We start from the raw sequence: 27,784 nt of genomic DNA on the forward strand, positions 1-27,784 counted from the left end.
AAACCTCTGTGTTCATATATTATTTACAATAAGTAATACAAACCAGGTTAATGTGTCAGCTTGTGTATGCAAGTTTAGAATAGAAGTTCTGTTTAGCAGGTGCTGGTAACAAGGTGCAAAAAACGGTTTCCTTTTCATAAGGTTTAGGTAAGCAGCACATTTGTTATTTTTGTAAATGTGACAATAATCAATTTCATTATAATAATTAATGTAACGTGATGTACGAACGGAAGATGTTGTGGATGTTGGCTTCACAAATACGTTATATTAAAAGGATGAAAACCTGTTTCAGGATCTTGACTGTTATGGAGCTGCAATACACTGGTAAGTCTATGTGTATGCTTTTATTGATCCCCTGATAGAATTCATTCATCACTGATGCATTAACAAACTAATGTTGTGTTGTTTTTTGTTTGATTATGAGGGCATTCTTTATCTTCTCATTTTATTTTTGTTGTCTGCATTTTGTACATGTACTGTATATAAAAAAAAAACACTGTTTAAAGATCCTGTATATAATGCACTTAGAATTAACCTTCTGTTTGTTTATTTATGTATGGATGGTTCTATACACCAATTTATCTATTTCTTCCATAATAAGGTCTGAATGAGGTTCGTCCTGCAGTGTATCGTGCTGCACTGAAGCTCCGCTCATTACAAAAACAGTGTCAAAGTGAGTCTTTCAGCGTTGATGTTTCTGCAAAAACAACATTTCATGCAAGTTCTCTTCTATAACTGTATTTAGGACATAATTAAATGATATTACTGCATCCACACGTGACATGCATTATAACATATATCTTGTCTGTTTCTTATTAAACTTAATGCGGGTCAGTGCACCTGGTGACACTGCAGCATCTGCGTCCAGTTTTAAATACTCTAAACAGATCTGGAGATGCAATGGTTAGACTTTCTCAGGAGGATGTACAACAGAGTCTTCAACAGTTATTTCAGAACACTTCAGAGGAACTGTCTGGTCAAGCTGTACGGGAAGCCACAGATCAAACCACCAGACTCCTCTTTAAGCTGTTTGACAGGTGATGACAAGTGATTCAACATGAAGTATCTTTGCATTTGTGTGTTTGTGTGTAACTTTACGTTTTTCTGTTAGAGAGCAGACTGGTGTTATCCTGCTCCGGTCAGTGGAGGCGGCATTGATCGCTCTTTCTGGAGACACTCTTACAGCTAAACATAGAGGTCTGTACAATGTTTACTTACACAATGATGTTTATTACACACATACACATTTTTATGAGGTTATATCCACCAATGTCAGGCTTTATAAGGTGTATTATCTGTCAATATGCTCAAGTGAACTTTTAGTAGACAATTTCTCTCTTCTAGGATGCAAACCTTGAGCTTTTTTGTATACGTACAAGAGATTTAATAGGGACTGTAATATTTTAATCATAGATTTGTTCCAGTACATTGGGAATCAGGATAGTGACAGTGGCAGTGTCAGTCGAACTGGACTCAGAGTCTTGCTGGATGACCTAAGTCAGGTGAAAAAGACAAATGAATTGGAGTCCCTAACAAATATTTCAGCCAATTTCTAACTAAGATTTGTGTGTTAAGGTTCCAGCAGCGGTTCAAGAGAACCATGTGTTTGGTCATGTTGATACTGCGGTGGCCTCCTGTTTTAATGGGGTACAGTATTGTCAATAAACATCTCATTAATATTAGCCGATATTTAAATACACTTACAGTACACGTATTACTGAAGCATTAACTACTCCTCAAACCGTTCTTTAAAACCTCTAGGCTACATCACCCTTGTTTATTCCCATGTAAACATCCTCAAAACTGACTTTAAGTTTGTTTTTCTCTCAGGTAATCAATGCAAGTGTGACGGAAGAACATTTTCTCAACTGGCTACAGTCAGAACCTCGTCTGTTGTTGTGGCTCTCCACTCTTTACAGACTCTCAGTGAGTGAGACTGTACATCATAGAGTTCGCTGTCACACATGTAAAGCATTTCCCATCACTGGCCTCAGGTATGTCGGAGAGGTTTTCCTTTTGACAATCAAAACCACAAAGGGTATTTTTTTATAAATATATCCAATACATATTGCTAAAACGTTCAGACTATATACTGTAAGTAAATGATCAGTGCACAATTAGGTGTTTTGGCATTTTGAACAGAGAAGCAAGTCGGCATGAAATGGAAGTTGCGATGGTGTTTTTTTCCAATTGGTGACGTATACAGCCACAAAAAAAGTAAAAGATCACACAAAATTATTTTCTGTATATCTGAATTTACTATGTATATGATGCATTTAGGTAAAATCATTTTGGTTTTATTCTGTGAACCAGTGACAACATTTGTACCGAATCGTATATCAAAATATTGTTTTTTATTTGCATTTGTAGAAAATTCGAACAGGACAAACCGTTGTAATGTTTCAGATCTTGATTAATGCAAAGAAAACAAGTTCATATTCATGTTTAAACGACACAATACTACTGTTTTATATGAATATACTGCACTGTATTTAAAGGGATACTTCACCCAAAAATGTAAATACTGTCTTCACTCATTACTCGCCGTCCAGTTGTTCCAAATCTTAATAATGTATTTGTTCTGATGAACACAGAAAAAGATATTTGGAAGAATGCTTGTAACCAGACAGATTTTGCCCCCCATTTACTACCATAGTAGGAAAAAAAGAAAATCGTTTTTGTTCTGTTTAACCAAAAGAAGAGATTTTGAAGAATGTAGGACAGCAAACAGTTCTGGGGCACTTTTCACTATTATTGTATTTTTTCCTACTATAGTAGTCAATGGGGGCGAAATTTGTCTTGTTATAAATCTAAATATGCAAGCACGTGAATAATGAAACACAACGGCCTGCAAGGGTAGCACATTTATAATAAAAACAGCATTATTCCATTAAAAAATAATGGTTAATTTTTCATTTTATGGTGACTTGTTTATTTTGTTAAAAGAAAAATGTTCGTGGTACAGTTATACTGACTAATGGAATCTATTTTAAAAAACGACAGTTAAATAAATTTAATTCCATGTTAATTATACTCCGATCCAAATTCAGACATCATTCTCAATTCAATTATATGAAGTCTTACCTGGTATGACCTCTCCTCAGGTATCGCTGTCTGAAGTGTCTGAACACACATCTCTGTCAAAGCTGCTTTTTAACTGAGAGAGGCAGCAAGAAGCACAAACCTTCCCATCCCGTACTGGAATTCTGCACACAGGTTTGCTCTCTAAAAAGCACATTACATTTTTCATACATGTAAAAAAATGTACGTACATATTCTCCTAAAGGGGAAGAAGCCCGTAGTTCCAAAAACATGCATATCTTTCATTTGCTAAATAATAAATAAAACATTCAAGATGTCTGTGTTGTTCTTCACACAATGAAAAGCAATGTTGTTTTGGTTTCCGTGATGATTTGACTACATGAACAAAAACGTCATGGTTTAAAAGAGAGTAAATGAAGGCAGAATTTTCCTATTTTTGGTGAACTATTGAATAGTTGTATTAATATAATCTTTTAACCGCAATGTAGAATGTGTATTGTGTTTTGTTCAGCCGTCATGGAAAGAGTCAGTAACATCACTGGCCTCCAGTGCTCGACGCGCTTTGATTCCTCGACATCACACCCGGAGAGATGCAGAGAGGACACAGAGAGCTCTGAGAGCAGGTTCCAGCGCTGAGCTGCAATACATGTACAGATTTTTGCATTTGTATATTCGTCTGTGTGCAGGAAATACTAAACATACAATAATTACATGTATCTCTGCATCTCTTCAGTGCACCTGCTTCAGTTCAGCAGCCAGTAGAAGCTCCAGACACACTTGGTGGATCTGAATCAGGTGTGACTGCTGCCCCTGTTGTGCTATCAGTCGAGTCTAAAAGTCTGCAGACTGAAGACACAGAGACAGTTCAGGTATCCTACCTCCATCATCTCAGAGTACATTAAATGCTTTTCTTTTTAGGGTTTAACAATGTGGATATGTTTTGTGTTGTAGAAAGAAACGGCTATTTTTCAAAAAGACCTCAGTGTTACCCAGAAAGCCATGAGAGAGATGCAGAGAGACAAGTGGTGAGTCATCCTTACGCAGGAAGTCATGCAAGTCTGAGTTAATAAAATGTAATTAACTTTTTTTAAACAATTCTTATAGTCTTGTGTCTGTATTTGTTGGGTTCATGTGATGAGCAGGCTCCTGGAGAAAGAGTTTCAGGTATGGAGAGTTGCGGCGCAGTCAGAGCATGATTCACTGGAGGACAAATGCACCGAGTTGAAGACCATGATGGACGCGCTGAGCCAACATAACCAACATCTGGAGGATGAACTAGACAGAGTCAGACATGTAAGATGGAATGATTTCTGATGACATACTATTATTACCTTTTTTTTGGACGGAGTAGAATGAAGGAAGATTTTCTACTGTTATCCATTTTAGGGTTTTTTGGTTCTGGATTTTTTTACCTTTATCTCATATTTTTTACTTTACTGGGTAACACTGTTGACAGGAACTTGGTAGACATTTTTGATATGCATATACTTTTATTTTTCAACATTTTGAGCCTAATTTCACAGTAAAAACTTATTTTTAAAGAACATACCACATGCTTGATTATCTAATATTATTGAATAAAAACAAGGAAATTATTTAATTTATTTTCATGCTTAAATGCGGAATAAAATGAGCAACTTTACAAAATTTGTAACATAAGATGAGCTATGGCTTTTTCCACATGTAGTAGTGTGATTGGGCAAAACATGATTTTCTACAATTTGATAACTATATATCAAAAATATGCCCCACTGACATGGAATGTACCTGGAGTTTTAAATGACCTTATATGACAGATTTTGATTTGTGTTAGTCATGTCAGGTGTTGAGTCTGAGGGACCGAAATGATCTCACAATCAATTTGGATTCTCATGTAAATCTTCCTCAACAAGATCATGACGCCATTAGTGAGAATGAATTTACCCCACCTTGTGACATCTCCAGTGAAAAGGAAGAGCTTGTGGATGAGAGAAATGGCTATCGGGAACAAGTAATAGATCTGGGAAGTAAAGAAGTGAAGCAGGGGACTGTTTATGAGGTATCAGAAGACATCTGCACAAATCTGGATGACACAGACAGCGTCTTCATGCAAGAACTCCATACAGTTACTGAGGAGGTAGAGGGGCTAGAGGAGGAAGAGGAGGAGCTGTTTCATGAACGACAGGATCTTTCTGTTCATCAGCCGGGCATCTATGTTTTTGCACAGAAAGAACATTCTGTCTCAGATGACTCAGACACAGAAGAGGAACTCTGTGAGCTTGTACAGCGACTGAGAAATGAGCTCTCTTTCTGCGCACCCACAGGTCTTTTAATTACTATATTTGTTTATATTCATCGTTTATTTCTTTAAAATTGTTTACATTTTGCATCATGTTTGCATAATATTTAATTTTGTATCTTTGTCTCTATACCTATGCAGCAAATATTTTTCTAAAAAGAATAATTGTTGTGTTTTCTTCTGCATCAGGATCTGTCTGTGTGGAGAAAGAGATGCTGATGATGGCAGCAGAGGGAATCAGAGACTCTGTTTCTCATCTAGTTGCCTCAGTTTCGGATAGCTTGGCATAAAGGCAACCAATTACATTTCAAAATCCCAAATTCCCATTCATTGGGCAACCATTAAAATTAAATTAAAATTAATTTCAGTTCATAAAAAAATGTAATTGATGATAACATTTTGAAAACAATTTAATTATCTTATAAGCATATCATTTTAGGATTTCATGTTAAAGAACATTATTTTAAGGATGTTGGTTTAAATATACATAATATTTCTATCTAAATTCTATATTTACAAGTGCAGATTTATGAATTTAAGATTTAGGAACACTTGAAAAGGATTTAAAATGTGCATAGGATTAAAATGTGATGGGATTATTGATGTAATGTCTAAATCGAAATACGATAAAGCAGTCAAAACAACATTTATATTTTAAATAAATGTATATCTGTTTGTATCAGAACTTTAATTTGTAATCTCTCTTTGTTAATTTATTAGTCCAAATAAAAGTAAAAAAATGACGTTTATATAAATAGTCTGCTGTAAGCATTTACAATTTTTGTTTGACCAACTCATGATAATTTAATGAAATCTTAAAAAAAAAATTGCAATTCTTTTTTTCAAAAATATGTCTGATTTTACAATGTTTAACATCATAGCATGTTCTGAACTGCCCATGGTAGATATTTAGATGTTTTCATGTAATTTTTTTCCAATTTGTCTGTGCTCACAAATAAATTCTCAGGTATTCTCCATTACATAAAGAAAATAAGACTTCAATTTTTAACGTTTTTGTTAAGTTCTTTATTATATTATTTTTTGGCAATGTTTCCATGGGAACATGAGATGGTTTTCAAAGGGGACCGGGTTAGGAAGATGAGTTCAGAAACCTGATAGTGTCAGTCAATGATGATTTAGAAAAACACACTCTTTCTCTCTGCTCTTATTTTAGCCCAAAATTAGAGCTCCCTCTACTTCAATAGCCCCTTTCTATGAATAGTATCAATTAATTTCACAAGTGCCTGAATTATACCGTCCCACGGAAATGACAAATGACATTTTCATTTTTAGAAGCTGAGATTTTCATAGAAACATTCATTTGAAGTAATCGTAAGCTTACTATAATGTCAAACATAGATGGCCGAGCATATAAAAGACTGCCTAATAATAATAATAATCTGTTAACTTGAGATCAAATTCATTGTTAGTCTCCTTTGAGAATTCTTTATCAAACCTCAAGGTTTGTACAATGTTACCCCTTTGCATAGTAAGTAAATGTTAACTGTTTTTCCTTTGACATGCAGATACCTTAAAAAGCGCGGCAGGCTGTGTGGGCTCTGCCCTCAGTGCAATTACATCATGCAGCTTTCTGATTGGCCAGTAACGGCATTTAGGTCAGGGCAGTCCTACAGGGCCCAGCCGGAAGAATAATAGTTTATTTAAGGGGAATTGACGTCATCAGGCATACATATGACTCTGGAGTTCAAAGTTCATTTTATCATGCAGCTTCTAAGGCTGCTGGCCAATTGGATCCTTTTTTCTTTTTCATTTCGATTGAATAGTTGAAATAATTCTACAAAAAATGCCGGCAATATAACATGCGGAAATAACAAAAGAAACAAACAAAATGTTCATTTATGCCTTGAAATGTTTGTAGAAGAAGATATGGGTCCCTCTTCTAGCACATTCAGCCCCTCAAAACACATGGACGTGCTCACCCACCTACTGGAACTGTGACCTACGGGACCTGGGTTCTGAAACCGTCCTTTTTTCTCTGAAACGGTATTCTTGCATTGGTGTCCCTCCTCTGCCAATATGAGGTCCACGGCTGAAGCTGCTCATGCTGAGATCAGAACCGGAGACCACAGCATGTAAACAGGAAGTCATGCCCAGATGAGCGGGAACCATCCACTCAGTCATTTGTTTGGGTTTCTAGTGACTCAGCATGGATAATCAAGGTCAGAGGGCGAAGGGACACTGGCGACTCTAAAGAAGCAGTTCTACGAGACTTTGGCTAGAAAATGTTCGTACGTTCGTCTTCCCTTGCTTTCTTTCATCATTTAATTCAAGTAACGCTAACTCCATCAGCGGCGGAGCTAGCAGCAGGAGAAGGTACAGTCCAGCAGGTTCTAACAGAACCAAGGGGCACACAAGGCAAGGATGCAGTTCTCAAAGTCTTTAGATGGCACTGGCATTAGGGTCATATCGTCTTTTCTTGACATTTCTTGCCGATAAGAACAAACGGGAGAGAAGAGAAGAGAGAAGGATTAGTGCGGGCAATGCTAGAAACATCGACATGCAACTATTCTGCCCATTTAGGCCATGAACCACCTTGACCCCCAGCAACCCGGCTGCAACGTTCATGTTACTTGAGTTGCTCAGTTAGCCTTGTAATTATTTCCGACTGATTTCTGAAAAAAGCTATCTGTAACATTTGGATCAAATTTTCGCATATGGACAAGCCATTCTATCGCTGCCGGGGTGCGGTGGATTAAAGCGGCCGTCCTTCACAGCGACAAGAGGAGACACAGAATGTCCCTCCACTGACTGGGTGAGTATGTGTTAGAAAGACAACAAGGGATGTGGAAAAAAAAACATTACCTCCTGGGAGAGAAAACACTGACACAGACAGAGAACAGCAAGAAAGAGTGTACAACATCGAGGGTCAGAAATGACGTTACACCCACAACATGAACTACGACGATACCACCAGGAACAACAATAAAGGCAACAACAACTGCAACAACAACACCAACAACGACAGGGGTTTGACACAACCTCCCCGTAGTGTGGCTTGATGTGGGGCATCCCAGCAGTTTAACATGCACCTGGCCAAAGAGAGGTTAGGTGGGAGACGCCACTATCGCTGTGTAGGGGAAGGGGGTGTTTGGGGTAGCATGCAGGTGCAGTGCAGCGCGTGTATCTGTACCAGGTCTCTGTGAAGCAGGCAGTAAAGGCAGCGGTGCCTGGCGAGTCCGGGTGGGGGGTGAGGGCTCTTGCTCTGTTCTAGGTTTTCGGGGGGCCCAGGGCCTTCCGGGAGATAAGAGGGCGTGGCAGCCAGCCATGGCACAAAGGCTGCCTACGACACAACCTCCACCCCTCTCCGCTCAAACTCTCACCCTTTTAGACAACGGAGGGGGGATTGAGAGAGAGATCACGGCGAGGAGAGCGGATAAACAAAAACTGGTCAACCCAACCCAACAACCCACCCCACAGAATCCCTTTCTCAAACCAAGGAAAGAAAAAAATACCCCTCCCTTCACATGAGGTGAGCCCAGCCTTTGTGCGATGCTCTGATAGCACTCCGGTTTAGCTCTGGCTTTGTGCCAGTTCACATGCAAACTCTAAATGGGCTCAGTCAAGATGCTATGTGCAAACAAGCATGCTGTGGTCCTCTAAAAGTATGAATGGTCACCAGGTCTCAAGGCTAGCTGTCCAGTACTTCTTCCTAGTAGCTTAAGTGGATGAATATGGGTCTATGCTGGCCACAAACATGCCATTGTGAACAATAAATTATGTTACATGTCCACTTTCACTTACGTTTTATATTTTATTAATCTTGTAATCTATGTTAAAAACTGTAATCTACAGATATTTTGAGACCAAATGTAAATTTTAAGGTTACACTCCTATTTGATGTTCCCTATCGCACACACATCATTTTGCAAAACTTGATCTGCATTTGCTTGATTCCTGGAGCAAACAAGGTAACATTCTCTAACAATTCCCACCTTGGTACAATTCATAGCATATTGATATTTAACACGTTTGAATTGTTAGCAAAAACAGGCTACACAACAACCTTTTCTTTTGTTGTAATTTCATAACTTTCATTACACATCTTGCTCAGTATTTATTTAACCATTTTGCTTGCATGCATGTCAAGCGTTGGGCCGGTCTGCAAGAGGTTCTGCTACAGTCAACAGAGTGCTTCAGCAAATGCGTAACCACGCCTTTTTCAGGACGTGTACCAAAGATGGGCTTGGGTATTATTTACGTGACTCTATTACTCGATTGGCCAGGTGGTTACAAACATCGGCAAGTAACTTTCTGAGCTGTTGTGTGCGTACCACATACAGCTGTACAGTCAACCTTGGTTTTTATTTGACAAAATGACAATTTAAACATGATATAATACTAAGCACAGCATGCATCCTAACGGGGACAATCTTCATCACTTCACTACTATTTCACTATCTGTTGTCTGTAGCAGAAGCCCAGGCCCTTGTGTGAATCTGTGTGTGCATGTGCGTAGTGGTATGTGTTGCATGTTTTTATTCAAAAGTGTATGTTTAAGTGAGTTAGCCTGCTCCAGGCTGGCAGGCAGTAGGAAGCATGCGGTGTAGCTCTTACTTAAATCCCCATCCCGTACCCCCCAGCACTATGGCTGCCATCAGGATGGCCCCTGCGATGGAGCCTATGATAAGGTTGGTGGCGCTAGGACCTGCAGAAGGGCATGATGGGAGAGAAACATGACATGAGCCGCAGGGGGCACCTGCACAGCATGCAGGGTTTACACATCAAATGCTGGACTTCAAGTATGTTATGCACTATTTTAGTCATGGATGGGTATGACAATAAAAGCTTATTTTGCTCATGAATCCATTACAGGGGGTAGATTTTTGCGAACTTACCAGTGTGATAGGATAGAATAGTGTATGTGTGGGGTTTGTATAGAATTTGGGGAGGGCAGATGTACTGGCTTTAGAACAGGGGAGTGGCATATGATCTTAAAGCACGTGCTGTTTCAAGTTAGCCTACGTCGACACGGGACTGACGAGAACAACTGCACGGACACACACACGCAGACACACAAAGAACCTTAACCTACAAACACACTCATCACGCACTTTCACCCACTCATGCACCTCGAGAAAGTTTCGTAATTAGCTATGCACAGAAATTAGGTCAATTCTGGGGGGATTTGATGTTGGTCGAAGACGCCACACGCACAGAAAAAGCGTCAGCACAAGTGATCACATGTTTTTACACCCTTTTCCCCTCGTTCTTATTCATTCTTTGAAGCTTTTGTTACGTTTTTGTAAATGCCCCACATGGACCAAAGAGGGAAGCACTGCAACACAGGGTGATAATAATAAAGAGATCCAGGATAAAAGCAGCCAGGGGAGAGGAGGGAAAAAAGAGAGATATATACCAATCAATCAGTCCATCAATTACACAACATAGAAAAATTACAGGGCACCATCACATTTAACACAACGGACAAAGCCACTGGGAGAACACGTAAACACAGCTTGCACGTACACGAGGGATCTCAAGGTCTCCCTCTTGCCGGGGGGATGGCGTTAAAGGGTTAAGATGTGCTTACTCTATTCCCCACCCTGTGCCTCCAAAAATCACCCCCAGGGCCAGAATGGTCCCTGCCACTGCCCCTATCAGCCTGTTTGTGGCCACGCTCACTGTGCAAAGGAAATAGGGGTGATTCAACAGAGAAAATGTCACTTAAGGCCCCATTTAAAAAAAATTATATACACCAGTGTTTGTAGAAGTTGACAGGGAAGGTCCCAGTGTAAAAATAGGGCACTACCAAAAAACTATGATGTTTGGAAGTGGCTTTGCAGTGGCTGGCGTTATGCATTGGAGGGTCTGTGAATATTGCATTGCTGACTGTGTTTGGTATATTTCAAGAAATAAGAGAGATCACGAACCCTTAGGGCCCGGGTCCTCAATGATAGGCGGCTCTTTTGGGGGGTCGTGCATGCTGCAGTCAGTTCCAGCCCAGGTAGCATCACAGGTGCAGGTGGCTTCATTATTGCACACCTGAGGAGAGACAAGCAGATAAAAAACTACTGAATCCTTTTTCTTTGGCATTAATTGATTTTTTGTCGTTTATGAGAATGCTCATAAATTTGAATTGATGGAAATTTATAGCAATCTTTGTTATAACTGTTATACAGTAGGGATCGCTGTTTATCTTCAAAATTCTGAATTTATTCTGAACTTTAATCTCAATTTAATCTCAATCTCTCTCTTACAATGTAACATGTTGTCATCAGTGTTGGGTGTAAGTAGTTACTAAGTAATAAATTACGTTAACTGAATTACTTTTCCCTTGAAAAAGTAAAGTCGGTGATTACTCTTGTTTTTCTGAAATTTAATCACAGTTACTTCTGATGTGGTGGACCTAATACTTATGACCCAAAGTTTGAGAACCTTTGATATAAGTGACCATACTGCCAGTTAGTGTAGCGTGTTGAGACATTTGGGCATGGGATTGCGGGTTCGCACAGTCATTTCACAATTAAATAAAATCCATTGGTTGGATTTAGTTTGTAATTTGGTTTATATCCTATGAGTCCCAATAAACGCAACCTCAACTATTTCTAAAGTGCTTATTTTATAAAGTACACCACTATCTCACATAAAGCAGTCCCTGTACAGAGTAAATAATTGATTGTTGAGCGATCGATATCCATTAATTCAGCACCACTGCCATGGACAGCACCTGTTAACGTGGCATGTAGGAAAGTAACCTCCTAAGGTACAGTTCGGGAAACACATGTAGAAAAGGTATACCTGTAGTTAAGATATATCTTTAAAGTCTTCGTAGCACACTAAGAGACACCTTGCAGCCCAGGACTAAAACATTGAAATAAATTTAAATGGATTTCTGACTTTATTGTTTCGGAATTTAAACCAATTTATTTTCAACTCTAATCTAGAGTAAAAGTCTTGTGTAAGCAGGTGCGAGAGTCAGATGGTGATCACTCACGCCGTGAGAAGAGCAGACTCGGTCGCTCGGGCCAGACGGACAAGCTGTGAGGTTCAAGGAGGAGATAGGTAGACATTTCCGCTCAAGGCACATCATAGAGGGCCCACACGGTGTCCCATCTTCTACATACCCCAAATCAGTATCATCATCTAACAGAACATGTCCACCACTAAAATAAAGTTAAAGGGAATACCGTCAAAAATAAAGAAAATCTGAAACAATCAAGTATTGCGATATAAAATCATGGAACATGCCTGCAGTCCACCAGTCTACCCTGATGGTTGAAGGTGGTTGGAGTGATGTCACCTTTCATGGTTCCAATCCTTGGGCTTCTGCCAATATGACTGCACAGCAGGTACCCACAGAACACATCGCTGTGAATTCACACATTTGGGAAAATGTTAGAGATGGTTTTCAATCATCATTAAGATTTTCTGAGCAGATGTATGTTTAGGGCATTTTAAGGTGTAAATGGTGCAATAAGAGTTTTGCCAAAATATGAATTTTTAAAAATTGAAGCGGCTGCTTTTAGTGAAGATTTAAAGATCAAAATAATGACCAAAAGCAGATGCTTAAAATGTGCATCTATTGATCACTGCAGTAGTAACATATCAAATCATGGATAAATGTATTGTAACTGGCCATATATCTAGATTTGAGGAATAATCTAATGCACCTTCAGCATTTTAAAATGCAGATTAAGATTTGTTTACAAATATGCTGCTCCATCCACCATATCTAAAAACTACGAACCATCTAACTTTTGGGGAGTGGCAGCAGCATCACCTGACTTGCATATTCCTTAAGTGAATCATGATCCAACACTAACAATTGAACAACAATATACCCTTTTAGTAAGTTTGCGGGAGAAAATAAATACGATAAGGAAACTCACTGTTTGCTGCAGGTAATCCATTTGTCTCCATCTTTTCCACAATTCCCTTTTTCGGTCCCTTCTGTATTTAACTTTTCATAGCAGTGCTTCTCTGAGCCTTCCGACTCTAAGAGAATAGAAAGGTACAGGAGGTGTAGCAGGTGAAATGGTGTAAATTTATGGTATGTGTATAAGTTCTCTGAGGACATTAGTGTAACTCACTTGTCCCCCAGATATATTTGCACTGACCATCCCGGGTCTTACATTCACCACTGTAACAGCGGCCCTGGAATGACAGTAAATAGTGAGTTGTGACAGATCAAAAATGTTCTTAACATTTTTTAATCCAATTTATTTTACTGAGATGTTAAAGAGAGTGTTTTACCTGATTGAGTTGACAAGAGTAGCCATCTTGTTTATGGAGATTAGGAGGGCACTATGAAAAATAATACAAACAAAATAATTTGTTTTACAGTGATGAAAATTGAAAGAGCAGTTCACCCCAAAATAAAAATGCAGTCATCGTTTGTTCAACCTCTTTACATTTCAAACCTGTATGGCATTCTTTCTTCTGCAGAACACAAAAGAATATATTTAGAAAAATGTTGTTAACAGAGAACCATCGGTCCCCATTGACTCGCATTGGTTTTATGTCCATATAATAGAAGTGAATGGGGACCAACGATGCCATACAGGTTTAAAATGAATTGAAGGTGAGCAAATGATGACAGAATTTTCCCTTTGAGGTGAACTACTGCTTTAAGATGTTTTATTCAGTTTTGTATTTTTATGTTATTATTCAGAATTATTATCTGATTCCAATATGAAGTAAAATTTGAAGAATATTTACTAATTGTACCTAACATATAATGCCTGTTAAGATTTAGATATAAGTGTCTAAACAGTTTAAAGAGGTTAATAAATATGTCAAGAACGTAAGCCAGATTTTTTAGAGCGACAGAAAAAAAGATTCTGAAATAAATTAATATATAAATAGTCGAATAATTGGGCAAGAGGATACATTTAAAATATTGCAAATGTTAATATTGCAATGTTCTACAAGAACTAAAGGATTTTAGTTTTTAAAGATATATAAAGTCAAAGTTTTAGGCTAATGTAGACTGCAGAGAGCAGTAAGTTGGATTGGCAAGACAGAGATAGTCTTGATTTCTTTTCCCAAAAAGAATGTGAACCATGTATATAATTGGGTATATAATTTTCAGATATTAAATGTATTTTAAATGTATGTATCAAACGTGAAGAGATTTCACAACAATTTAAAATTCATTTATTGCATTTTTTTAGAATGTTTTTTTAGAATGTTATTAAACTTCAATATTGCACATCTCTAATAAAACTATAACCAATTTAATATATTCAGTGTAAGACAACTGTGCTTTAATCCTGAATCATTTTAAAGTGTTAAAGCTGCAGATGGGCTGTCATTAAGTGAATCACATGCCTTCTGTTATGGCACTTGTGACTGGCAGAAAATGACGGCGTGATGGTGAGTTTGGGGGTGTATTGTGTGAAATTATGTCCTGTGATACTGTTATTGTCATTTTGCAACTGTTACATTCCTGTCTGTACTTTCAAGTGCCACATCATTTGTGACAGGTGTCTAACATTTCTAAATGTGTTAACTGTAAATGTTGAACTGAAATGTGGAGTGACCTTGTTGACTGACTAACAAATAATAAGAAAGTCAGGTACATCACAATAACTGATTGTTTTACCCTAAATTCAGGTCAAAAACTCATCATTGATCATTTTGCAAGCAAACAAGAGCTGTCATGTCGTATAGCTCAATGTGGCCAATGACACAGAAACAAAAATAATTTTGACAGTGATAGAAGTTGGAAAAAAACAAGACCTGTCCTGAGTCTCCTGAGCAAGTCTCTGATATGTCACAATCATTCACTGCATATCGGCAGCTGTATCCCCGCGGGTAAAACTAAAAAAGAAAAACAAAGAATCAGTCCATAATAATGTTTAACCTATTTAAACCTATTTAAATCTGAAGAATGTTAATGAATTTCAAGCGCCTTACCAGACAAGTGCCATTGCAGCAGGGGCCATCGCTGCAGTGAGCACCATTGGACAAAGAACATTTTTTACAGCAGTCTTTATAGCACTCCTGTAGAAACACACAGAAAAAACAATATTTGTTTTTATTGGACAGACTAAAATGCAGAAATTATTCTGTCTAAGATAAAGGGTTTGAAAAAGTCCTTACCATTCGGGCTCCACAGTCACACTCCTCTCCCACTTCTACATAACCATTCCCACATTCTGTAGCCTCAAAAAGCTGCCGACACAAAGGTTCATTGCTTTAGGTTCTTCTAAAAGAAGTATCAATATATATCAATATATATAATGTGCTCAATGGACGAACAAGCCTACCTTGTTGGGTTTGTTAAACAGACATGACGCTCCCCCTCTTAAAAGGAAATTTCTGTAGTCACTGATGCTGCATTTGGAAAACCTGCGTGGGTGTTGCACTCTACAGGGAAAAAACAGTCAAAAATAAAACTATGCATATCAAGAATATCTGAGAGAAAACTAGAAGCTCAAAACCCGACGCGTATTTTGGAGAGGCTGTTAGATGGGGTGCGAGTATGTGTTTAATGATACCCAGTATCCTCCATTATACATCCCACCCATGAGTCCATACAGCCGCATTCCTCTGAAAAAACACAGGACATTTAAAAATTAACGTCAAGCAGAATCCTAAATTGAGAAATGCAGCATGAAAATAGGAAGTGAAACAAACTTACTCCTCCTTATCACAGGATCCCATTGGATACCCAGATTCTGGGCTAAACTCTGTGAGAGCGAGCCAGCCATCGTCCATGTGCTGCCAAACTGAAAGAATGTGACAAATACATGACACCCTTTTAAGATGGTACTTTGTTTTTTAAATAAAATTGCTATTGGTAACGTTTGTCTAGGTGAACCGCCCAGTCTGTTTACCCTATGCTTTGTTTCTTACCTCATTGACACCAACTCCTCTTCCTTTGGAACACACGCCGCCGATGTATGCAACACTGCTCCGACCGTAATGAAATGTCACATTGCTGAGAAGAGAAAACTTTATACATCATCTCTTTCTTTGAACTGCATTTAAAACCACGCGATCCAACATCAAACTAAAAGAAATTCACTAAAATACAAAAAAACGTCCAGAACTCACGTAAACAAGTGCACTGCATCAGCATTGATGTTGATGCTTTGCTGTCTGTACTTTGAAAAATCTCGCAACATTTCCAGCGGCTTCACGCTGAGTGGAATCCGGTCCCTGTCCGTCCAGATCTCCACGGCAACCAATACCACACGTGTATTCAGCTGTTCCTTAAAAATCTTAGGGGAATATTATTTGAAATTTAAAGGGAAATTATGAAAAATATAAAAGGTATATTTAGGGGAATTTTCAATCGACAAATATACAAATATGGAAACATACAGCATCTACCAGGTTGACCACAGATTTGGCCGAGTTCCGGGTATGCTTCTTACTCTTATGCCTTTTAAACTGTAAAAAAAGAGGTCAAACTGTCTAAAAGCCCACTGTGAACATAATTTTTTTATACATTATGTGACATTTGTTATTTAGTGCCCTCTAGTGGACAATTTCTGTTCTAATTCTTAAAATAAAGACTAGGGTGCACAGCTTAATTAATTTGATTTTTTTAAATTCTTCTAGAAAAACTGTGTTTTGTGTTAAAAAAATAAACCCACCGTGTTGTGGTCAGCGACAATCATTATTTCCAGATATTTCATTTCTTCAAAGATGTTTCGTGGCATCTAAGCAACCGCAGAACAAAAACAAAATTACACAAAAACATCACAATCAAGCTAAATGTAAATCTACTATATGTACTATAATGTAACATATGAGGTAACACATATAGATGTTTCCATGGAAACAGTGAAAACCATTGAAGGGGTTAAAGGTCATTTTCTTACGGCTCTTTTCCTCCTCCTCTTCAACCAAGGCATGCTAGCGAAAAACTGTTTCTCCACTTCTGTTTCCTCAACTGGGTCATCAGGAGCTGAGGGAAGCAGAAATGTAGGTAACCATAGAAACGAGGGTGTGGTCGTAATATCTAGCCTCTACTGTTACTGAGACCGTGACACACTTACCCCAATCAGCAGGGACAGAGGTCATGCGCAGCGATGATGTTCGCCGCAAAGTGTGTGGCCGTGCCTCTGTTTCCTAAAGAGTGCAAATGTTCAGGTGTAGTCGACAGACGGGTCATGTGGCAAATTAAACCGGAACGATAAACTACAACAGTTGTGATCTTACCACGGTGTGAGTCTGTTTCAGAGGCTCGATGAGATAGACGAAATTACCATCATCAAACATCCCGCTAAAAGAATGCCGGATCAACAGAAGAAAAAAAATGTAATGACCTGCTAGTGATAAGAAAACCTAAATTGGTTTTAATGCAGAACAAACACGTCTGGTCTTTCCATCGACTGTAACACTCAACCACACACTAACATGTTGACATTCAGATCATTTTATGTGTACCAAGGGCCATCTGGCCTCACAGTGGGCCTCCAGATCAGACTTTCTCTCTTCCTCTCACACAAAAAACAAAGAAACGCAACTCACTGTAGCCCGTCGCAGGTGGACAAAGCTACATGGGAGTCCTCCTGCCCTCTCACCTGGCCGTGGTAGTAGCAGTGTTCGCCGCCCTAAACATACGCATATGGGTCAATGCTTGCAGACAAAGACATCACTTAAAATGTACTTATAAAATGTAAATGACATTAACTTACACCACAGTGTTATTTAATGTTATATTTTTGCTTGTTTGTCAGTAAAATACAGAAGGTAACACTTTACATTAAGGTTGTAATTGTTAACAGTTAGTTGATGCGCTAGATTACATGCACTAAAATTGGACAATATTTCTAGAGAATTTATTATTCTTAGGTCATGTTAATTTCAGCGTTATGGATGTGACATTTCTAGACAAAACTTAAAATATTTAATAGCAATATATTGAGTCATCTGTTTATAGTTTATTAAACCACTGATGATAGAGTACAGATGATATCAGGCTGTGCATGACTTTTCAATTAAAACAAATTCAGGATGCACAATTTTACAACATACTTTGTAGGATTTCAGTGAATTAAAATGTACCAACCAGAAGCAATAATCCCCAACAAATGGAGAAGGAATTCTCTTCATAAACCACAGATTAGTTATTTTATTTATATTTTCATGTGCCCATTTATGAGGAATGTGGACCGTTATGGTTGTGACAATTCACTTGGCCCACTATTGAATACTATGCTTCAAAAACTTTAGGAAAGATTTCACATGGGTATTTAAACCACCAAATATTGACATCTGGCCTATCAGTTTGTTAGAAACCTCTGGAAAAAGGTTTATTTTCTATTTTTAAAGTTAACATTTGCATTGAATTGCCCTTTTTTATCAAACGTTTTATCTCTTAACATTTATTAATGCACCATGAACTACATGTATTGACATTAACAAGGATTAATACATGCCGATCTATACTGCACATTGTTAGTTCATGTTACAATGCATTTACTAATGTTCAAAAATATAACATTAATTTAAAGTGTTACCAGGTTTGTTTTCAGGGGTGAGTTTAAAGGGACAGTTCACCCAAAAATGAAAATTCTATCATTGTTTACTCACCCTCTGGTTGTTCCAGACCAATATAAATTTCTTTGTTCTGCTGAACACAACGGAAGATATTTGGAAGAATGTCAGTAACCAAACAGATCTCATTCCCCATTTACTGCCATAGTAAGTAAAATTAAAAGGTAGTCAAAGGTGCCCCAGAACTGTTTGTTTTTCCAAATTTTTCAAAATATCTAATTTTGTGTTCAACAGAACAGAAATGTACAAAATAGATGATGTCCTAGACTGGAAAATTGCTAACATTCTTCCAAATATATTTCTTTGTGTTTAGCATAACAACAAAATGTATACAGGTTTCAAACAACCTGAGGTTAAGTAAATGATGACAGAATTTTCATTTTCGGGTGAACTTCCCCTTTCATAATAATGTTGTACTTTGTGTCTTACCCTAGAGAGAACCGGCTTGTCTTTCTCATAGTGGATCTCCATATAGTCTGATGACAACAAATCACTACAAAAGATGAGTGAGACCATTTTTAAAGGAAATGTCACAATAATTGTCCAAAACAAGCCCTACATTTTCAGAAAATATGCAATCCACTGTTCCAAATCCCATGCGCCTCTGTGCTCAGTAAGAGTGCAGTGGGAGAACACTGTCTTCTGTATGAACTGTGCTGTATGACCTTCACGACAATGCTGTTAGTTGATCAGAGGTTGAGTGTTATGATTTAAAACATTCAGTGCCCAGTAACCCTGGGATCTCCATTTTTTTACATTTTATGTTATTATAGCCACACACTCGCGCACTTACTTGTTCAGAGTCAGGTCCAGTGTAAAGGTGGAGCCAAAAGCTTGCAGCTGGAAACTTGCTTGGGCCAGGTGGACATGCTACAGTCAGAAAGAAAGAGAGGCTCATTTACACTTCAAAAACACACATACAATAGTGTATAAATCTGGACATCAAAAGCCAGATCTGCTATTCAGCAAATCTTTTCATGAAAAACATGCTATTTTTATCCTCTCAGCAAGCACATTTCTAAGATAAAGATAAATTGCTCTAGAGCAAAAACAAACAAACATAAATCACAGATGTGCGTCCTGTTACAAAAATACTGCATTGGCAGAACCACGCAGAAAGTGTGTGCACAAAGCAGTCCCACATCCCGTCTGTTTTGTATGGAGTCCCTGTTGGGGGGGAGAAAACTGCTTCTTTTGCGAAAAGCGTGTACGATTTGTGAGAGAGGTCCAGTGGACCTGGATGAACATTGGGAATAATGCACCATTCATCGCAGCTGCTATAGGTGAGATATAAAGCAGCCCCATCACACTAGTGTTATATTCTGATACTGCAACACTGCACATTTTTGATGGCCAGCTAATCTAACAGTCTTCATTCGTTTTAGAGATTAATATTCCATGGTTTTAATTGGACAAGTAATGACTCGATGAAGTGGTCTCTACTGCACGAGCGCTGACGCACAAGCGCACCTGAGTGACACCTTGCGTCTCACCTGTCCATCACCGGCCTGATTCCGCGTGCGAGTGTCCAGGTCATGATACGCGCTCTCCGAGTCTTCGTTCAGGAAGTATACGAGCCGCGATGGATATGTGATCGTGATCTCGCGCTCTCCCGTTTTCCTTCCTGTGAAATTGCCCGGCGCTGCAGCTGTGGCTCGCGGAGTGTGAGACTCCCTGAGTTCTTCATACTGCAAGAAGCTGGAACCTGCAGAGAGGAGGAACAGCACCAGGAAATTGTTTAACGCTTTAAGGTTTCCATCTCAAAGAGGAATCCCTTCAATTATATATGACCGTATGCCAGTAGCTGCAGCCCTGTGATGCTGCAGAGAAAGAGAGACAGAGAGAGAGAGAGAGAGAGAGAGAGAGAGAGAGAGAGTGTGCGCACAGGTCTCTCTTATGCAGATCTCTCTCTGTGTATCGAGCGGAGGCACAGGGGCAAGTGCATAACCAAATAAAAACACTGACATCTGATCGCACATTCAAGCCGGCGGATGGGAGAAGAATACGAGATACGTAATGGCAAGAGACAGGAACCCATTTGAGCGTATCTATTTTTAAACATCATCGGCAAGATATCTGACGACGGATAGCAGGATTGTAAATGCATTCGAGGCGCGTCATGTAAACGCATAATAATCATGTGTTTTCATGGTAATCGAATTAAGATCCATCGAGACTCGGCGAGTCTGGATGGGTGACCCTTAAACCATCTTCTCGACACCATACCAATGGTGCTGTCAACCCAAACAGGCCTTTGCAAGCTTTTACCTCCACATCTGCATAGATTGACACATACAAATGCACTTGAACACAGCAAAGTAATGGACGCTTCTCTATCAAATCCGACATCACCCACCCTGTTTGACAATATCTCCGTAATTATCATTAGACAAGCAGGAATTTCCAACTGCATCAAAAGGCATTCGAAAAACACTGAAATAATAATGTACGTACGTGTAGAAAATTTACAAAAAATATATATTATATTACGGACACGGAATATTAAACTGTCAAAAACGTTAAAGTTGGGAAAATTATACATACCCGTTGAGGTCGTGGCAATAGAAGACAGCACGGAAATAAATATGCAACCGAGCAGACACAGATTGAATACCAGATGCATGATTCATATTTGAAGGCTGAATAAAATGACATCAGCGCATTAATTCACACCGAGCGTCGCAGTCCATTATTGTGAGAGCGTTAAATATCTTCGCTTATCCCGCAAGAAGAGGGGGAAATCCTTCATGCAGCATCGGATGCTGAGGGGTGGTTAACGCGGTCGGGATGCTGAGGGGTGGGGAGGACTGGGAAGAAGGCGAAGGGGTGGCGGCACGGATGGAAGGCGGTGGCCAAGCATCTCGCACCGTAAGGTAAGAAATGCGCCTGCGCAGCACATCCGCTTCTGCTGCGCTGACGCGTCAGGCCATCCTCATTCTTCGCACACACTCAGTTTCGCTGGTTAATTGGGGACTGCCATTTACCTTTATTGCAAATAGATTAGGCAAGATAGAGCTACGCTTGACTTACCCAAACCCTAAAATAAAAATGTTTTATGTTAGTTAAAACGTTAGATTTCCCCCCCTACGTACAGCCCTTTGAGAACAAAAATTAAATGCTGTTCTTTATATTTGTGAGTAGTCTCGGATTTTAGTGAAGCAGGTTATACATGTATGTTCGTTTTATATCTATTAGTTTCCTGGCATTCCTCCACTACTCCTTTGCTTTACTAGTCTCCGGGTGCTGTAGCCTATATGTGTATTGCTGACATAAGCATAGGTTTCACATTGGCTAGCATTAATATTTTAGACTACAGTGTCACAACCTGGGAGAAAAATGCTAAGATACTCCTATTAAAAATGCTAAAACATACTTATCTTAGATATTCATTATAAATTTTAATTAACAACAATCAATATCAACTTTTGAGAAAAATACCCATTATAAACTTAAAAAATATACTCATTACAAGTTATAAAACGCATGATAACAAACAAACAAAGGAACAGATGCAGACAAACATGAACTTCAACTTGAGACAGTCAGCTGAAATTCAACTGTGCAAATCTATACAGCATAAAAAACTGAAGACAGCTTATGTTCATAGCTGGTGTCTGATAACGTTCAGTTTGCTATATGTTCAGTGGCCGTCCTCCCCCTTGTTCTCTTCTGCTGACTGGCATTGAGCATTGTATGTATTTTTTTCGAAGAGGGTGTAGTGACGCGCTGAATCGCCAGTTTTGAAGTAGATGATCTAAGAGATGCCCTAACAGGGTTCTTATTTCTGGGTGATGTCCTACATTCGGCAGATATGCGGGGGTTAACCTTGGGCTGTAGAGTGGCCTGTGATTTTGCTTTGGACTGTGGTTTGGTAGACTTCCTTTTGGTCCTTAAAGGGGGTGCCGATGTTCTCTTGGCAGGAGTCAAAGATCCAGCCCTACGTGAGCTACGCCTAATTGGCGTTTGGCCATCTGATCTTTTGTGGTGGTCCTTTCGTTCAGACCCTCCAACTTTATACGAACTGCCTGTGCAAGACTGAGAAAGTGCTTTGGGAGAGTCATCTGTGTGGGAGGCAGACGGCTTAAGGTGTCCTAAGAGGAAACAACTGCTACTTGAAATGGAAGAGCGGGGGAACAAGACTCTGCTAGACAAAGAAGAACCAGGCTCCGAAGGGCCACCGCCCTCTAGACAAGAGCCTGAGGTGGAGGTACAAAGTTCAGCCATGCTGCTCCTACCACGACCCTTCCGAGAGGCTCCTGAAGACTGCCCCTGCTCCAGGTCCTGTTTTTCCTTGTTAATATCTGGGCTGAGGCTACGGAATAACTGTCGGACGTGTGAAAGTGATATGGAATTAGGAAGTGATGACATTCCTTTTGGTGGGCTCTTCAAAATCCTATTGGTTAGCGGATCGTAGAACTTCACGGGTGTCTTTTTGTACTTGTATTTCATGCCTAGGTCGCTATCAGATGACTTACGCTTCCTGCCTACTTTCTTAACAGGGGTGGGCTTGGATATCCCCTGTCCCCCATCTGGAGAAGAAAGCACATAGACCACAGTTTTGGGCTGTAGGGGACTCATTATCTTGCAGTAGGAAGCAGGAAGCTTCAATGCACAGAGTCTTGTCTTCATGTCAGGAGTTTTTTCAAGGATATGACCTTGCTCTTGACTGTGTGGCAAGGGGACTCTTTCTTGTGTTGATTTTGGACGCACCACTGGACAGCTTAAGGGGATGGTTTGTGTACCATGGCTTACTTTTACAACTTGGCAACGTGATGCTTGTCTAAAAATGTTTTGCCTTGTTCTTTTCAACAAAACAACTGGATGTGTTAGGTCTTCATCATGGTGTTCCAACAGAGGTAGAATGTCCGTAGGCTCGCATCCAGCAGTATCTGCTTGCTCTGTTTTATCTTGTTTCCTGTTCTTTCCTCTTTTCTTACAGTGTTTCCCATACCTAGCCAAGGATTCACTGTCAAAATAGCAACGGACCTGACCTTGTTGTAACTCTTTCACTATAGAGTCAATTTTCATGTCATCTTCATACATAACCTGCATCCACGTTTTTCCAATAAAAGACTGTGGAACGTGGGGAAGATCAGGAAATACCTCTTCAGTAGCACTCTCTATGGTTCCCTCTGGTCCTGCTTTCATACTCATCACAAATGTTTTTAGAGCTGTGTCTAGCTGAGTTTGGTATTCTTGGTCTTCAAGGTTTATATGCACTTTTAATAATTCTGCTAAATTTTTCTCTTCACTCTTAGCTTTTCCCAAAGCTGTCTGTATCGCATTGTCCCATTCTTCACTGTCTTTGGATTCACTCATAGACTGTGGACTTAGAAGAAAGTTGGCATCATCCTCGTGTAGGTCAACCTTGGGACTGCGACCATAACAGTACCTTTCAATAACCTCATCTATCACATCTTGTATCTGGTCAGATAGATGACTGAATGTTTGTTCCCTATGGGGGCCTTTCCAAGGTGGCACTGATGAAATCCACACTGTGGGTTCCTTTGCCATTGAGTTTAAGGTTGCAGGTTGGTCCTTTGAGGTAATGTACTTTGTAGCTGGCGGGGCATGGGAGGAGTCACTTCCCTCTGTGTTCCTATTGGTTTTCCTATGTGCTTTTCTGTGTTCGACCACTTTGGTCTTGGTGACTGGTGGATCCTCTGAATCAGAGATATGTTCAGAAGGGTGTGTTTGTGAGAGTTCGTTTGGAATAGGCTGTGTTGTTTTTGATGTATGTGGTTGGTCATTGGTAGAACTGCCACTAGTCCTTTGCAAAAAACCTTGTGTGGGGGAATACTTTTCAGGGGGAGGTGGTTCAGGCACCTTTTTTCTCCTTTGAGAAGTGGTTTGTATGTGAGTAGTTCCAGGAAGGTCTGTTGTTACTGGTGGGGAAGCCGATGCAATTTGCAGCATTTGGCAGGACTCTTCATCAGAGGTCGGCATCTCCTCACGTGTCCCAACAGAGACACCATCATCATCTGATCCACAGTACACTTCTGAGAACTCCTCCTTTGGGACAAGTGGGGTGGTTAGAGAAGGCAGATCAGCATGTGTAGGCCTACAAAGGAACAGAGGTATAAAAGTAAAAAGCTTATTTATACCCTTTGTATTACATCAGTCACACTCCCACTTTAATAATTGAAGAGATGACAAAGACTGCCTGATTTTTCACTCAGATAGAAAACGCTATGATCACAACCGGCAACTGCTTATTAGTCAAGAGTCACTGTCTAGCTACACATGCTAGGGATAGTTTCAAACAAAACAGAGACTGAATTAACAGAGTCAAGTCAAGCTATTACACCCTCGTGAGAGCCATAAAAATGCACCTAATCTCTTTTCAGCATCCAATGATATAATTACTATATATAATTCCATTCCATTCCATTTTCTACAGCTTATCCGAACTACCTCGGGTCACGGGGAGCCTGTGCCTATCTCAGGAGTCATCGGGCATCAAGGCAGGATACACCCTGGATGGAGTGCCAACCCATCGCAGGGCTACTATATATAATAATATAATATAATAACTCTTTCACCGCCATTGACGAGTTACCTCGTCAATTAAAAAAATGCTTCACCGCCAAAGACAAGTTTTTACGGCAATCAGTGTTTGTACTGTTTTACAGCAGGTGGCGCTGTTACACAACTTTGGGAAAAAGTACAGAATCCCAGAACCTGGAACGTATATGTTTTAGAGGTTTTAAGTGATTATTCTGAGTGTAATCTGGGCAGAATCTTTGACAAAAAACGTTAATTATCTCAGCTGTTTAATCAAAGCGATGCATTTTTTAAGAAACCTACCCACATCTAAGGGGTGATAAAAAGAAGAAATGAAGATAGAAGAATAAGGTTTCTTTTGTTTAAAAGCTGAGACTCCATATATTCTTTACAGAAAATTTACTGTGAGCCATTAAAGTTGGGTGAAAATTAAAAAAATCGCTGGCATAGGCTGGCAACTTTTTTTTTAAAGGCTGGCAGCGAATGAGTTAAGGCTTATTGGTGGATAATTTGCTAGTGACATGATGTTATTGGATGATGAATGCAAGCATAAGAATGTTTTTTAGATAAATGTTATTATTCATTATTGGAAATATGTAATAAATCAAATTTATGTGTGTGGATGAACATATACATGTGCTGATATATTGGTCAACCAAAAGTTACATTTGATATACAGTGCAGACAGAGGCATACCGTGTGTCACTGTAGCGATGGGGATGATGCTGAAGCACATCCTTAAGGAATCTTTCCAACAAACTTCCAGAAGACACATTAGTCCGAGCAGCTCGCACCACTTCTCTATGTTGAGCACTCAGGATGTGCTGCAGAGAAAAATGCTAAGTCGGTTACAATAATTTTAATAAAGTATTTTGTTTTTAAACAAAAGAATATCACAATACTTTCAGTTTTTATAAAAATGAAGATATCAGATCCATTAACATGCATTATCCGTTTCGGTGATGAAAACTATTGGCTAGTAGTAGGAAACTACTCATAAACATGAGACATGTTACAGTTTGTACCTGTTCAACGCTGTTATACAGAACTTGACAGCAGCTGCAGTAACCCTGTCTTTGGGAATTGGAAGGGCCAGCAATAGGCTCCAACCCTCTACTCATCGTTTAGAGAGAATTAAAAAAAAGATTTAAAAACAAAATCATAATATTCATGTAACATATTACTGTTCAACGAAATGTGGATTCCAGTAAATGCTGGATTTATTTTTCAGTTACGTATAGCATGACAACTCACCTGCCTGACGTACCAGCCGGACGCCTCTCTGCATCTACAAAAAAACAGGACATTCACATGCCTTCTCATAATTTCACAATGTCATAATAATTTGCTGAAAACAGCCTTTGCAAGCTGACAAATTTTGATTGCTTAAGGTTAAAGAGTTTTACCTTTAGCAAAGGATTTAAGTCCCTCCTCCAAGGGCATTGTACTGTCTGACAAAAACATCCACAAGTATAAATATGAGTGGCCGCATAATGCATTACACATGCGTTCATCCATTGTTTACATATATTATACACATTTTATCTATTGTGAAAATGCTAAAACATTTAATGCCAACAACAACCCTATTAAGTAAGCAGTAAGAAAAGTATATACATATATAACGTTAGATGTACTCACGTATATGGAGGAGAGAATACTTGAGAAATGTTTGGGTCACATCATCGCACTTTACGTGTAAAGCCACGTGCAGTTAATTATCAAACGCGTCTACAGAAACAAAATACATTGACCTGAATTAGAAATTAGTTCCTTTTTTTAACACTTTAAATATTCTACTTTATTTTAATTAAATAAAAGAATATGTTCGTAACTTCGAGATATACTTTTATAAAACTTGAACGCTAACTTACTGTAGACCTGCTATTTATTTAAGTGTAAACTGGCAACCTAAGTATGCTTTGCATCAAAAACCAATGACTGGTATACGGCTTGTACATATAAACTTGTTATAAATTAGCAATGCACTTTGTCGGTCAGTTATTAATTACTCATTTTCATCTCCAAATTGACACCGGCCTCCATACATAAATCCTGCATTAAAAAAGCGTTTCCGTTATATTTACAAAGAAAACCATTTACATCAAAAACGTATTTCATAATAAACGGATTATTTCAGACTTCATACACGGCTTAGAATCACGCAAACTATACAGTTTGCGCTAGCATGCTGCGCTAGCTCACCTAGCAAGCTAGTGATACTTAGCATTACAACGTGGAGAGGGTGACAACAGGATATGACATATTAACTGTACCGTTGAACAGAATTTACAAATTACTTTAACACGAATAGCCTAATAGGACTTAGCGATGCTTTCACCTGCTTGAAGATGTTATTCCACTTAAATTCCATCGGTCTCCGTATTTTGCAAAGGGTCTGTTCGTGACGTAAAAGTAAAGCGCGGGAATCCGCCCACTGACATAAATCTGTGCGAATTGGCAACGGCACCGTAAATTTACTGC

At 39.1% G+C, this 27,784-nt stretch overlaps 3 protein-coding genes across 13 annotated transcripts; 1 reads left to right on the plus strand and 2 right to left on the minus strand.

Moving 5' to 3' along the window:
• Positions 1 to 275: 275 nt before the first annotated feature.
• dytn (dystrotelin) lies at positions 276 to 5,610 on the plus strand. The gene is made up of 14 exons (XM_056750120.1): positions 276 to 324; positions 602 to 673; positions 836 to 1,037; positions 1,112 to 1,226; positions 1,425 to 1,502; positions 1,576 to 1,647; positions 1,831 to 1,994; positions 3,105 to 3,216; positions 3,554 to 3,690; positions 3,776 to 3,935; positions 3,994 to 4,067; positions 4,185 to 4,335; positions 4,865 to 5,345; positions 5,510 to 5,610. Exons 1-14 carry the CDS (start codon positions 276 to 278, stop codon positions 5,608 to 5,610), a joined length of 1,968 nt encoding a protein of 655 aa, XP_056606098.1.
• A 712-nt stretch (positions 5,611 to 6,322) lies between these two features.
• adam23a (ADAM metallopeptidase domain 23a) lies at positions 6,323 to 21,648 on the minus strand. Of its 5 annotated transcripts, XR_008906969.1 has the most exons (27): positions 21,341 to 21,648; positions 20,290 to 20,501; positions 19,590 to 19,666; positions 19,226 to 19,289; positions 17,768 to 17,850; positions 17,456 to 17,519; positions 17,293 to 17,365; positions 17,116 to 17,201; positions 16,888 to 16,953; positions 16,613 to 16,681; positions 16,343 to 16,509; positions 16,142 to 16,226; positions 15,927 to 16,014; positions 15,784 to 15,835; positions 15,553 to 15,652; positions 15,386 to 15,457; positions 15,200 to 15,286; positions 15,023 to 15,103; positions 13,535 to 13,585; positions 13,372 to 13,435; positions 13,171 to 13,276; positions 12,530 to 12,649; positions 12,276 to 12,444; positions 11,212 to 11,323; positions 9,896 to 9,986; positions 8,472 to 8,662; positions 6,323 to 7,766 (listed from the first exon to the last, which is right to left on the minus strand). XR_008906969.1 is itself a non-coding variant. In XM_056750581.1 (26 exons), the coding sequence occupies exons 1-26, from the start codon at positions 21,417 to 21,419 to the stop codon at positions 7,721 to 7,723; spliced, it is 2,364 nt and encodes a 787-aa protein (XP_056606559.1). In that variant the 5' UTR covers positions 21,420 to 21,648; the 3' UTR covers positions 6,323 to 7,720. The 5 variants fall into 5 exon arrangements, 4 of the variants coding, with proteins under 4 accessions (XP_056606559.1, XP_056606562.1, XP_056606560.1 ...); XM_056750581.1 differs by lacking the exon at positions 8,472 to 8,662; XM_056750584.1 differs by having other exon boundaries at positions 6,323 to 8,662.
• A 526-nt stretch (positions 21,649 to 22,174) lies between these two features.
• On the minus strand, positions 22,175 to 27,738 carry zdbf2 (zinc finger, DBF-type containing 2). 7 transcript variants are annotated; one of them, XM_056749709.1, is made up of 7 exons: positions 27,642 to 27,738; positions 26,942 to 27,031; positions 26,707 to 26,747; positions 26,555 to 26,588; positions 26,326 to 26,413; positions 25,997 to 26,124; positions 22,175 to 24,857 (listed from the first exon to the last, which is right to left on the minus strand). In XM_056749709.1, exons 3-7 carry the CDS (start codon positions 26,741 to 26,743, stop codon positions 22,421 to 22,423), a joined length of 2,724 nt encoding a protein of 907 aa, XP_056605687.1. In that variant the 5' UTR covers positions 26,744 to 26,747; positions 26,942 to 27,031; positions 27,642 to 27,738; the 3' UTR covers positions 22,175 to 22,420. The 7 variants fall into 7 exon arrangements, with proteins under 7 accessions (XP_056605687.1, XP_056605682.1, XP_056605685.1 ...); XM_056749704.1 differs by having other exon boundaries at positions 26,707 to 26,751; XM_056749707.1 differs by lacking the exon at positions 27,642 to 27,738 and adding an exon at positions 27,313 to 27,578 and having other exon boundaries at positions 26,707 to 26,751.
• Between the last annotated feature and the right edge of the window lie 46 nt (positions 27,739 to 27,784).

This window comes from Triplophysa dalaica, chromosome 6 (genome assembly GCF_015846415.1).
Source record: "Triplophysa dalaica isolate WHDGS20190420 chromosome 6, ASM1584641v1, whole genome shotgun sequence".
In the NCBI taxonomy this organism is placed as follows: Eukaryota; Metazoa; Chordata; class Actinopteri; order Cypriniformes; family Nemacheilidae; genus Triplophysa; species Triplophysa dalaica.

Bases quoted from the DNA above. Each gene is read 5' to 3' on its own strand.
- dytn (XM_056750120.1), top strand. From the start codon at position 276: ATGAAAACCTGTTTCAGGATCTTGACTGTTATGGAGCTGCAATACACT. The intron at 3,936-3,993 runs GTACATTAAATG...TTTGTGTTGTAG, and splicing joins CCTACCTCCATCATCTCAGA to AAAGAAACGGCTATTTTTCA. The intron at 5,346-5,509 runs GTCTTTTAATTA...CTTCTGCATCAG, and splicing joins CTCTTTCTGCGCACCCACAG to GATCTGTCTGTGTGGAGAAA.
- adam23a (XM_056750581.1), bottom strand. From the start codon at position 21,419: ATGCATCTGGTATTCAATCTGTGTCTGCTCGGTTGCATATTTATTTCC. The intron at 13,436-13,534 runs GTAAAACACTCT...CTGTCATTCCAG, and splicing joins ACTCTTGTCAACTCAATCAG to GGCCGCTGTTACAGTGGTGA. The intron at 9,987-11,211 runs GTTCGTGATCTC...GCCCTTCTGCAG, and splicing joins TGAGGACCCGGGCCCTAAGG to GTCCTAGCGCCACCAACCTT.
- zdbf2 (XM_056749709.1), bottom strand. From the start codon at position 26,743: ATGCCCTTGGAGGAGGGACTTAAATCCTTTGCTAAAG. The intron at 26,414-26,554 runs GTGAGTTGTCAT...AACGATGAGTAG, and splicing joins CCGGCTGGTACGTCAGGCAG to AGGGTTGGAGCCTATTGCTG. The intron at 26,125-26,325 runs GTACAAACTGTA...TTTTCTCTGCAG, and splicing joins TGTATAACAGCGTTGAACAG to CACATCCTGAGTGCTCAACA.